This window comes from Orbicella franksi, chromosome 15, assembly GCF_964199315.1.
Source record: "Orbicella franksi chromosome 15, jaOrbFran1.1, whole genome shotgun sequence".
In the NCBI taxonomy this organism is placed as follows: domain Eukaryota; kingdom Metazoa; phylum Cnidaria; class Anthozoa; order Scleractinia; family Merulinidae; genus Orbicella; species Orbicella franksi.
Window position 1 is genome coordinate 14,753,968 of NC_138159.1, and position 13,021 is coordinate 14,766,988.

Sequence of the window (13,021 nt, forward strand, 5' to 3'; positions counted from 1 at the left end):
GTCGTGTGTACAGACCTCACTGCGTTCGGTCTGTACTCACGACCTCGGTCAAGATTCTCCCATACAGACCTCCTGCTCGGTTAATAAGAGCTAAATATTAACTTCAAAAACCTGAGAAAAAAGAAAGTTAATTAATATTCTTTTCTTGCTTTGCACCTCTTTTTGTTACCTTTTGCCTTTTATGTTTCGGTTAAAAGTCACAATATGGCATCAAAGATGCCATATTTAATTTTGTCATATCACGGGTCTCCTGGGAATCTTAAATGCCTTAAGATTACTGTAGACCTCTAGACGTACCCCTAATTAATTAATACACCTGAGAATTTTAGCTCTTTGTTAACCCCCTATTTATAGTACGTCTTAAATATCTTTACCACTTACCCATTCAACAGTACTAACAAACCGAAATTGGCTTGTAACGACTACACAGTTAATATATATATTTGGGCTTCCATAAAATGCTTATCATTTACTCGACACACATCGATATCCAGTAATGAAATTAGCTAAGCATTTCTTGAACAAACAAATTAATCGAGCAAACAACATTCAGATCACCACGTGCGAGGGTCAAATAGCCAATCCTGTTTGCTTTTTAAGACTAAAACACGCAAAGAAAGACGTCTGAATAAAAATTAGGGTCGGATTGATTATTATTCAATATGTAGCCAAGAAATACATTTTTAAAAGCGATAGCGCTTTGCAGCCCCGAGAAGCGAGAGCATGTCCAAAACGGAAGAAGACATTTTAGCAGTCTTACGAAGCAGTCGCCCCTTTCAACACAAAGAAAACTGCAAAATTCGGCTTGGCAGCATTTACAAGTAGATTTTTCGACGATGGATCGAAAGGTGTCTTTTCGAGGGAGCTGTGGTAACATGAATTTATTGAATGTAGTTAAGAATGGACACGGTACTGTAGTTTTTTAGTATTCGATCCAGTCTTCTGTCCGACCTTTTGGTTATTCTGCACACCTAATAAACACAACTTGATTTGTTCGTATGTTATTTGAGTCATGAACGACGCATACAGGCGGACCTCTATTAAGTGGTTATGCTCGGAGAAATGGTATATGTCTACTTAATAGTGGTTGGCAGCCTTTAAGCTGCTAATTCCTCGCAAGGAAATAGGCCTTCGCGAGGAATTAGCACGAGGCTTAGTAGAAAAGTCAGCTGATTCAAATAGAAATCAGGCTAAGGCAACATAAAATCATCAAAGACAACAATAGGAATGGGTTTTTTTTAAACGTTTTTTTTTTTTTAATCAGCTTCCCCTTTTTTTAGTTCGAACTTCTACTGTCATTGCCTTTTCCAAAACTAAGCCAAAATTTTGGGTGGCCTCCTAATAGGGGTAAGATGATAAAAAAAGCCTTATCGAGATGACTAAAAAGTGACCGTAACCGCTTTATAGAGGTATCCGGTTAATTGAGGTTTTACATTGTACTTTTCTACTGAAAACAAAATTTGCTTTGGGGCTCTGATAACTGGCCACTGAACAGTGGGTGGCCGCTTAACAGGTGGCCGCTTAATAGAGGTTTGACTGTGTATAAAAATAATCAACTACTGAAACAGAGTTAGTTAAAGAAAGTGAGGATTTAATGAAAAGGTGAACGCACACAGTTTCAAGTTCAGACATGCTTGATGGTTTGGTAATTTGTAATTTACTTAAATGACCCTACCATTTCTCCTAGCGCGGCCGCTCAGATAGAGGTTCGACTGTATGCTTCGTTCATGATTCAAATAAAATGATAAAGGATCACTGCAAAACTTCTAATTCTGCATGTATTGCAAGTCCGACTATGAACGCAGTGCGTACCTATTTTTAATTCAGGTCAACAAAGTTTCTTGTTCGGCGTGTCACTAAAAGCTTGATCAACGTTCTGCACCAATTTCAGCTTTTTAATTATAATATTAAATAATGCAAATAAAAAGCGCCGACGTCTATTCGGTCTTCCAATTTTCGCTCTAATACAAATAATTGGTGTAATTGATAACAGACACTGCAGGATGAGATTACCGTCTTATCATATTTGTGGCTGTACATAGCTGTGAATGGTCGTTGATAAACCTTTCAAAAAAGACATCTTCATGCATATTTCAAGGTCACGAGCATGAGCATATTTACTATATGTCATAGCCACCTGTGGCCTTAATAAAGTAACATTTTTAAGAGTAGACTTCCTGCAACATCTGATTTCAGATTGTTTTCATAAATTAAAGAGAATATACCGTTATCGATAACACATGTCAAAATAAAAGTTTGAACAATTGATCTGTTAATTTCATTTACAGCAGACCTCATTCTTCCTCACGCCAAAACTCTAAGATAATAAAACTCCACACAACCTGGTTTTGACAACAAGTTTATTTTTACCAAAGTTCTCTTATTGTATCTGTATACAACTGAGTTTAAAAGTCGATACCTGTAATGTCACCTCGCAACAAAAAACAAACAAACAAACAAACAAACAAACCCTTTAATTGGAAGTGTCTAATACTAATCCGAGTAAATGCCATTTAATAGAAAAAAATTGAAAATAAAAACTGCAAATAAAAATGAAAACTACTTTGTTTCCTCTTGTTGTCGTTCTGGCTTTTTAATACGCCTTTACTTGGCCTGACTTGGCAGCATAGAACAGCGAGCTACGGCGTTCTCATACAGCTTAACTTTGTTGTAATCCTTGTCATGGCTCAAAATCTCAATGCGGTGGTCAATATAGTGATAGTCTGGCAACTGGACAGCCTTCTTCGCTCTGCAATGGAGCAAACAAACTCCGATCAGTAACACTGCGGGCAGAATACATAAGCATGTGACAATGAGGATACTGTATTATGAGCGAAAACCCCTAGCACTGATTGATGCCAGCTTCCGAAGTTTCCTCACGGCTCACAAAAAAACAATCTTATTCCCTCTTAAATAAGGTTATGTGTTGCTACTGGATCTTGCCTTTGAGATTCAAGTAGTTTTGGTGTGGTATCCTGTACAAATCCCCACTATGGACATCCCGGATGATATAAAGCAAACGGAGATAAGTTCACTGATTCTACTAAGATAGCCTTCATTAGGAATTGCTTATCAAAGGCTTGATGAGATTTCGTCGTTTACTTCTTATTCGGTGTCACCAAATCCTTTAAACTCATAAAAACTTACTTGTAAGTACTTCTGAAGTCACATCGGTAATGACCGCCGCCTCCAAGCAACAGAGTCATGTTGACATCACCTTTGAGTGCTCCATCACGTACATACATTTTCTCAGTGGATGGCTCCCATTTCAAGGTCTTCTTCTGCATAACTGGACCATCGGAAGGAAAGTTCAAACCATGAAATCGAATTTCATAGAAAAAACAGTCGCCTTCCATTCTGATGAAGGAGAGGTCAGACATATATACTCAGTAATGTTACAATGACTAATAAACTTCAAAAAAATGATAATAAACAGTTGAAAAAGGAGCTTAAAGTAATATCATGAGAACTAAACAAATGTTAACTAGCTGGAACACATTACTATACTTTATCTCCGCAGGAGGCATGTCACTTACCTGATGTCGCTTGAGACAGTGCAAATGCCCCCGTCTTCGTAAGTCATGCTTCGTTCCCAGGAATACCCCTGCGGAAAAGTTTGCTTGAAATAATCTGCTATATCATGTGGATATTTGGTGAATACTCTGTTGCCGTACTGGAATGCTGATGTCAAGATGTCGTAAGCAAAAGGCAGAGGTCCGCCTTCTCTGACTGTAAGGTCTATGGTCTGTGTTCCCCTAAAACACAAACAAGAAACCAGCTGAGACGAAAATATTCTGTTAATACATGTATGCAATACAGTCTGATTCAACGTCCTGAGAAGTAGCAGAAGTTCACTTGGTTTAATCGACATGGCCAACAGTACTGAAATTTTAAGCTTAAATTATCTTCGCGAGACAGCATCCAGTTTCTATAGATTTAGCGGGTGGCGAAATATGGTCCTTGAAAAACTGTAGGTCTCGCAAAATTTAAATTGATTTTCACAGGTCTCACAGTCTCGTTTTTTAGGGGTTATGTGCGTCTTGCAATCTCGATTCTTATACAAAGCTGTCTCGGAATCTCGATTTTTCGGGAGGCTGAGGGTCTCGAAGTTCCGATTCGTTCTTTTATCTGTTTTCATAAATGTCGTCTTCTCGTCAATTGATATTGAATTTCAATGAATTAAGCAACTTACAAATTTCCGTGAAAAAGTTAATCCTAACTTCTCCTAAATTGTCTGAATTCCAAAGAAAAGCTACAAAACCTACTGCAACGTCCTTTTTTTTGCGCCAGGAGAATTGTTATTTTGTTTTAGGATATCATAACGTAGTGTGTTTCAATCGCCAGTTTGAAGAAGCTGGCTAAAAAGATGTAGAAGTTGGAATTTTAAGCTGGAATTTTAAGAGTCTGAACGTCTCGCGCTCACACTTAAAACACTTTCAAGTCTGGGTGTCACAATGTAAAAAAATGGTCTCGCCGTCTAGCGAAGTCTCGCATTTGCCATTCAGCGCCCCTAATTAAACAAGTGATCAATTTAATTTTCGACGTTGGGAGTCTGACCCCTAACATGGAGAAACACAGGATTGTTTATTCCTTGGGAAATACTTGGTGGCTTCTCTCTTTTTTCCTCTTTATTTGGTTATATCAAAATTAAATGACACCAATTTTATATCAAGGATGCCAAATATAAAAAAGGGCTTAGCTGTCCATCTTCATTTGTATCGAGTTCACAAAATTTCACGTTTGCACCCGCAAAGATAACAGTGAGTTCACCGTTTGGGTCACTGGTTGCCCGTTCTTTTCTATGATGTGCACTTTTTCAGTTCTTACTTTGACATAAATGCCAACTCAACGAAAGAAAAGAAAAGCTAAGACAAGAAATAAACATACGAAACCAGACGAAAAACACACGATAAACTACAACCGTGGACAAAAGTCCGTGGGACACATGTAACGTAACGAATTATCTGTGTTTTAGAACTGAAGTTTGAAAAAACCGCTGCTATATCCTTTAAAAACGCGTTGCTGTCCCCCTCTCCACCCAACACAATGTTGAAAATCAGGTGAAATTGCAGGTACTAGTTTTCAACATTGTATGGGGGGATGGGGAGCGAGGTTAGGCAGGTGTAGTTGTATTCGCGTCTGGCATGTGCGCAAAAGCGCCAAAAGTGCAAATTTGTCCCAAGACTTTTGTCCATGATTGTAGAATTGTGAGGTTTAAAAGCTTTAACACGTGCGGTTATGGCTTGATCACGCCCCACTGCACTGGGTGTGCCTTCAATGTAATACAATCCCGCACTGTTAAATGAAACCTTTGTTTTCAGGTAAAGTTTTTCCGGCTTAGAAACACATGGGAAATAGAGCCTACGAATTAAGTAGCATATATACCACAAGAAAACAAAACTTTTAGAATCTTAGATCAATTCTTGTTTAAACATTAGTTTTTGATTTCTAGGCAAAGTCTACAATTATTGACCTCACTATGCTCTTAGTTCGTCGCCTTAACGGTCGTCCGATCAAATGAAAGAAAGATAGACCCCGTATCTGCTGTTCTAGAATGGAGAAGAACGACTTTAGGCGAATCTCGGTACTAAATCTCACTCATTAGAAAAGCATCGGAAAAACATCTATTCAAGCACAGTTCGAAGCAATTAATGTAAAGCGACCGTAAACCCGAACACAATAAATAGACAGTTTTAAAGTTTTACTTACTCAAAAGGCTTGCCTTTTCCATCTCCTTCAATAACGAACTTGTGCCCATTTACAGCGCCTTCCAAACGCAGCTTGATCTTCATGTCTGGTTTAATCACACTCTGTGGAATGAGATTAGGGTGCATGAGTCTGAGATCAGTAACCGATTAAAAAAAAACAACAACAACAACAAAACTAAACAAAAAAATAGTAGAGTAATTCATTATCATCTGTGCTACACTTACCATGATGGTGGTAGACGTAAACTTTGATGTCTGTCTTTTACAGCTCTTGTTCTTTGATCTGCTCTCTTCGAAATCTCCGAGGTGAATGGGACCTCAACACGGAGAGTGCTGCTTTAAACCTAACTGTCACACCCGAAATGCACTTTTAAAAAACAATTATAAGTCGGGAACCCTTTGTAACAAAGCTGCACTGATGACAAACGACCCGTATTGAAATTACCCTGGCATGAAATAAAGTAAAGTAACTCTTTGTGTTATCTTAAACTTTATTTTTGTTAATTTACCTATCTAATGTTGCCACCATATGGCATCAAAAGCGCAGCCATTTTCACATATAATCTACGCCTCTCCACATAGCTACTAAACATTCGTAAGTTTATCGAGTGACCCAGAGGAAAGAGGAAAATATAATTTCATTTTCTCTCTTGCATGATTTTACCCTGCAAAGAGTGAACACTAAAAGTATTTCTGGAATGTTAAAAGTCGACCTTGGCCTGTGGTAAAAGTCTATCCGGTCGCGACAAAAGTCGACCCGCCAAGGTTTTCATTTCTCCTTAAAAATAGAAATAAACAAAGCCTTTCGCAATTACAATTCTTGACTCGTGCTTGTCTCATATGGTTTTCAGAAACTTGTGCAAGGCAGTAAACACCTGCCCCCGGGGAGGAATCCCATATAAAGAGGACGAGGGTGCTCGTGGTACCCTTTAGGGGTTATAATAGTGGTTTTGGTACCTAGCTCTTAGGGTGTTCAGCCTCAAAAGGTCCACAGCGGGAGCTTTTGCGGTACCTTTTGGGGTATTGAACCGAAAAAACATGACAGAAGATAATGTGTTATGTAAGAATTGGTACCTTTTAGGGGAGAAGATAATTTCAAGTCATTCCCAGAAAACAGGATCCTGGTACCTTTTAGAGCTTTTTTTCGAAATTTATGAAGAGCACCTCAGTTTTTTTTATATTGAAGTCCCCCTAGAGCATCTGCCCGAGTGCTCTCAAATGGTCACCCCTTGGGTTGTCAATCAGTCATTTTGACAGGTGTAATCGTGCGAGGATTGTTCATTTGGAATGATTTTCATATCAGCTTCAAAAACGTGAGTAAAAGGAAAGTCAATTATTACTTCCTTCCCTCTTTAATATTTTCGTTACTGTTAACCTTAACTGTTTCGGTTAAGAAAGAGTCACAATATGGATGGCATCAAAATCGTTGTCATTTTCACTACTAGGCTGGTCTCCAGACACACGGCTGGTGAACATTACTAAATTTAGCAAATTGCCCGGAGGAGATAATTAAATTCACCCTTGATCTCACAGTGGAAACAGAGAACACTAGAATTACTGATGGTATGTTAGTGCTATCACGTACGACCAATCGAACTGTTCATTGTCAATCCGTAGATGACGGACTACAAACGTTTGTATGTTTGATATTTGTATTGGCTGTTGAAAAACTCCGTTTTAACTACACGGATAGAATATTTGTTGATCTTCGTCACACGAAGGAGGCCTAAGACAGAAGAGTATTTGAAATATCAAGACAGGCCTCAAACGCTTCGGCGAATTCATAATCGAAGAATATTTTGGCCAGATTTTGTTCAAGTCCGTGAAATCTGCTTACCCTATGGATTGACTTGAAACACCCGAATGCACGGAAAAAGCTTAGGTTTTTGGTTCGTAAAGTTTCGCAAGCTTACCACACCTCATAAAAGAGGTTGTCAACGCGGTCATGCCACCAACCAATCAAACACGAGCTTGCAACTATCAAAGGAAGTTCCAGTGAAAGTAACCCATCGAATTAAAATTTGTGGGAATTTGCTGATTTGCATCGTGGTCCGAATCTAAAATCCTATCCTTTGACTCAAGTCGTAAAGGAGTGGATATCTGAGAAACGACCAAGACGACCAACATCCGTTAAATCCAATTATTTTTCTTTGTTTTCTTAAGGAGAACGTTATTGAACAAGTAATATCAAGTTTTGTGATAAAACAGTCGCTGGATACAATACCTTTTGTTCGCATCTGATCCAGTGATGATCTACCATACGCTGAGAACATTTATAAGCCTACTACCAATGGAAATTGCCCAGTTTCTCTTTATTTGGTGATTAATGATCAGCCCTCACTTTTTGACTCAAACTAAAGTCAGTGACCCCCAAAAATCTTGGGCAAACCGTCAGACTTTGATTTCTCGTTTAGGTCAGTGCTCTGGGGATTGGGGGTGTGCCGCTGGGAAACTGAAACCCTAAAGCTAGACAAGATCACGATTAGCTTAATTTTGCAACTTGATAGACTAGGCCCCAAAACCCCCTTTAAAAATCCCAAACCTACATTCACAATCGAGGAACATTTTGCCCAAGTTCCGCTAGAATCCATCATATCTAACGACAACGGCCTAAACGATTTGCTTAAGAAGCAAAGGAATCCAAGCAAAAAAAGCCCAAGTTCTCGGCTCCTAAAGTTTGTAAGCTTATCCCACCTTATAAAATAGTTTGTGAACGGGGTCATGCCGCCGACAGATCAAATGCAAGCTTAGAACTCCCTAAGGAAGTTCTATTGACTGATCCAGAATGTAATAATTGTGTTTTCACTGGGATACTTTTGGCTAGATAAGGCTGGAAAAGTCCGTAAATGAAGTGAAAACATTTTGTCTTTGGTCTAGCGAGTAGCGACATCTGGCCTTTGTGACCGGAAATTCAGGCAAAGTTATAGTACCTCGCGAGATAGAAAAACTTGTCTTAATAAATACTGTATTGGAATCACTCCGAGGTTAAATAAAGTTAAGTAACTCTTTTTTTGTTGACTTATTTTTTACGTCGTCATATAGGATCAAAAGCGCGGTCATTTTCACGACTTATGTGCTCCTCTCCAATAGCTTGTTAATATGAGTAAAGGCTTTTCATATGAGCCCGGTAATCGGGCTGGCTCGGTTACCGGGATGAATTGTGTTGTCTGTTTTTTCTTTTGTTGTTTTTTGTTTTGTTTGTTTTGTTTTGTTTTGTTTTGTTTTGTTTTGTTTTGTTTTTGCAATTGTTTTTTTGTTTGTTTTTTTTTTTTTATGGGAAAGGAACAAAATCAAAATGGTGGACCATAAACTTGTATCATTGGCTGAGTAACGCTAGTAACTTTACTTATAAGCTAGTTCGCATGCTTTTGAAATGGAAAAACATTATTCTGGCCTCTTTTATGCGAAAGCGACGTTATTCAGTCAAAAACGTTTCGTCCCGGTCAGCTGGGCTTGTGTGTTCATATGGTAAAAATTTCATCATGCCAGTTAGAGTGAGTACAGTGAAAAGAAATATTCCTTGAATTTAAAATGTCCTTGGCTTGTGATAAAAGTCAACCCAGTCGAAGTAAAAGTCAACCCTCCAAGGTTTTCATTTCACCTTAAAAATCTTTTGCAATCACATTTCTTGACTAATTCCTTTTTCATATGATTTTCAGAAAATGTCGAAGTGCTTTCAAAATGGTCAGCCCTTGTGGTTTCAATCAGTTATTGTTGACAGGTGTAATCATGCGAACATTGTTCCAATGAAATATTTTCATGCCAAGGTCAACAACGCAAGAAAAGGAGGGTTATTATTCCTTACTTTGAGCTTCATTTTGTTACTGTTAACCTTAAATGTTTTCGATAAAGAGTCAGCACTAGACTGCTCCTCAATTAAACAACTGGTGAACATTACTAAATTTAGCAAGGTGCTCGAAGGTAACGAGATAATAATATTCACCCATCTTACAGTGCAGATTAACTCATTGAATCATTAAATGTCTGGAGACTGTTGGGAATTTTAAATGTCCTAAAGTTATTGTAGACCCCTAGGCCAACTCTTTAATATACCTGAGAATTCTAGCTCGGTGTTATTTTCCTATGAATAACATATGTCTATGTATCTTTACCACTTACTTATTCCACAGTATTATAAATTAACAAACCAATATTGGCCTTAACGACCACACAGTCAGTATATAAATTCGAGCTCCCATAAAACACCGATCATTTACTGGACACACATCGATAACCTGTGAATTCTGTAAAGAGATTCACCAATAAGCATTTCACGAACAAACAAATAAATTGAGCGAACAACATGCAAATCACCACGTGCGAAGTTCAAATAGCAAATCCTGTTCACCTTAAAATAATAAAATTCGTGAAGAAAGATGGCTGAATAAAACTGAGATTAATTATCACTCAATGAGAATCGACGAATTGCGTGTTTAGAAGGGGTAGTGCTTTTCACGGGGGCTTGCAGCCCTACAGGGTCGTAAGTAAATCTAAAGCGGCGCAACAGAAGATAGAAAACTGCTGACGACCTATGCTCCCGCGGCTCGTCGTGACCTTGAAAACTGTTAACCCACAGAGGCATAATTGGCCTCAAAAGACTTGTAAACCCCTCAAAAATAAGTTTCCAGTCTCAAACTGGAGTGTTATTGTGATGCAGATTCAACAGAGCGAAGTTCATGTAAGGTATTAGTAACTAAATTTTGCGTGTTTTTGACGTACCAGACATGGGACCTTAACGAATTTGTGATTTTTTGGCGGGTGTTAAAAATATATTTCAAGAAAAAAAAATCCCACCACGTTTCTCTATAGGCTATCTCTGGGAGGAATATGAAAAATTTTGATTTTTCATCATGTGCCATGACTGGCTCTACGTTAGTGGACATTCCCTCTTAAAGAGCAAGTAAAGATAGTTCATTACAAGCGCAATATCTTGAGTCTTTTCTAGATTACTTTGAAGCTTACTTACTTATACATGTTGTCTTTTGAGTCTATAGACTCAAGTTTTGTATTTTCATGTGTGCAGAACGACCAATGTAAATGATGTTTCCAAAAGGTCTGCACCGCTAGATAATATAATTCATGTAAACACATGTAAACACAGTTCCCTCGGCGAGACATGCTTCGATCGATCTATGATAAAACCGTATCTTTAAATACCGTAGAATTCCTAAAGTAACCCCCCTCCCCCCTCCCCCCCTCTAAAATAACGGCTCCCCGAAAGTAACGTTGAGTTTTTACCTTCCTATTGGAGCCCGAAAGTAACGGTCCACTCGAAAGTAGCTGCCCTTCGAAGAAGTCCCTATGAGAGAAACTCTGATCTCAAGCGCAATGCATATGGATCAGCCTGACTGCAGGATTGAACAACTTCAAGAATTATTTATTTGTGGTTTTATGTCGAACTCATCTGAATCTATCTTGAAACGTTGATTTATAAGCTGTACTTGTCTGGCAGCAGGGTCAAATGATACAGTGTTATTAGTAGCATTGTGATTTAATGCGACCATTTTACTTTCGCCATGCAATACCAACATTAAGGGCCTTTTTCGTTATACAGTCTGCTTTGTTTATGTGGGTACAGTTAGTAACGTACATAAAAGGAACTTTTAATTTCATGTTTCGCGTCCGCTTTGCCTAAAACGTACAAACGTTAGCATCCGAAAGTAACGGCTACCCGAAAGTAGCTGCCCCTTTTGCCTGCTAAATCCGAAAGTAACGGGCCCGTTACTTGCGGAATTCTACGGTACCATAAAGCCGGGTTTTGTAGGTTTCTTTATGTACTTGTGGCGGCTGCTTCATCAGTAAGACTACTAAAATTTCTATCTTCTGTTGCGCCGTTTTAGATTTGCTTACGACCCTCTAGGGGTGCAAGACCCCGTGAAAAGCATTACCCTTTCTAAACACGCAATTTTTCGTGAATGAATGATAATTAATCCCAAAGTTGTATTCAGCCATATTTCTTCACGAATTCCATTCTTTTAAATCGAACAGGATTTGCTATTTGAACGTCGCACGTTGTGATTTGCATACTGTTCGCTCAATTTATTTGTTTGTTCGTGAAATGCTTATTGGTGAATTTCTTTACAGAATTCACAGGTTATCGATGTGTGCCCAGTAAATGTATGATTGGGATTTTATGGGAGCTCAAATTTATATACTGACTGTGTGGTCTTTACAGGCCAATATGGGTTTATAATACTGTGGAATAAGTAAGTGGTAAACATATTTAAACATATGTTACTTATAGGAAGGTAAGACAGAGCTAGAATTCTCAGGTATGTTAAGGAGGTGGTCTAGAGGTCTACAGTAACCTTAGGGCATTTAAAATTCCCAACAGACTCCAGACATTCAATGCGTTAATCTGCACTGTAAGATCAAGGGTGAATATTATTATCTGGTTACCTTCGAGCACCTTGCTAAATTTAGTAATGTTCACCAGCTGTGTGTCTGAGGAGCAGTTTAGTGCTGACGCTTAATCGAAAAAGGTTAAGAGTACCAAACCTAAGTTCAGAGTAAGGAAACTGAAAATAACCCTCTTTCTCTTGCCTTATTGAACTTGACATTAAGATAATTCAGGTGAACAATGCTCATATACGCGTATGACCTGTCAAAAATAACTGATTAAAACCACAAGGGCTGACCATTTGAAAAGCACTTCGCAGTTTCTGAAAATCGTATGAAAAAGGAACTAGTCAAGAAATGTAATTGCAAAAGATTTTTTAAAGAGAAACGAAAACTTCGGCGGGTTGATTTTTATTGCGACTGGGTTGACTTTTATCACGGGCCAAGGACATTGTAAATTCAAGAAATGCTTCTAATGTTCAACGAATCACTGTAACTGGGATGAAATTTTCCCATATGAACACTCCAACAAATTTCCCACAAATTTTAATTCAATGGGTTATTTCATTGGAACTTCCTTTGATAGTTGCAAGGTTGTGTTTGATTGGTTGGTGGCATGACGGCGTTGACAACCTCTCCTATGAGGTGTGGTAAGCTTGCGAAATTTTACGAACCAAAAACTTGACCTTTTTTCTGTGGATTCGGTTGCTTCAAGCCAATCCATAAGGCAAGCAGATTTGACGGACTTGAACAAAATCTAGCCAAAATATTCCTCGATTATGAATTCGCCAAAGTGTTTGAGACCTGTCTTGATATTTCAAATACTTTTCTGTCTTAAGCCTCCTTCATGTGACGAACATAAACAAATATTCTATTCGAGTTTAGTTAAAATGGAGTTTCTCAACAACCAATACAAATATAAAACATACAAACGTTTGTAGTCCGTCATCTACTGATTAAAAATGAACAGTTCG

General features: G+C 38.3%; 1 protein-coding gene and 1 long non-coding RNA gene across 3 annotated transcripts in view; both read right to left on the reverse strand.

Moving 5' to 3' along the window:
- LOC145470193 (uncharacterized) overlaps positions 1-13,021 on the reverse strand; it is a 370,979-nt gene that overhangs the window by 99,353 nt on the left and 258,605 nt on the right. The window lies entirely within an intron of this gene.
- On the reverse strand, positions 2,443-7,981 carry LOC145470406 (GFP-like fluorescent chromoprotein cFP484). The gene is made up of 6 exons (XM_081454217.1): positions 7,933-7,981; positions 6,422-6,486; positions 5,710-5,810; positions 3,537-3,755; positions 3,148-3,357; positions 2,443-2,749 (listed from the first exon to the last, which is right to left on the reverse strand). Exons 1-6 carry the CDS (start codon positions 7,979-7,981, stop codon positions 2,605-2,607), a joined length of 789 nt encoding a protein of 262 aa, XP_081310343.1. The 3' UTR covers positions 2,443-2,604.

Bases quoted from the DNA above. Each gene is read 5' to 3' on its own strand.
- LOC145470406 (XM_081454217.1), bottom strand. From the start codon at position 7,981: ATGTTCTCAGCGTATGGTAGATCATCACTGGATCAGATGCGAACAAAA. The intron at 5,811-6,421 runs GTCGACTTTTAA...CTCATTCCACAG, and splicing joins GACTTTTACCACAGGCCAAG to AGTGTGATTAAACCAGACAT. The intron at 3,358-3,536 runs GTAAGTGACATG...CTCCTTCATCAG, and splicing joins ACTGTCTCAAGCGACATCAG to AATGGAAGGCGACTGTTTTT.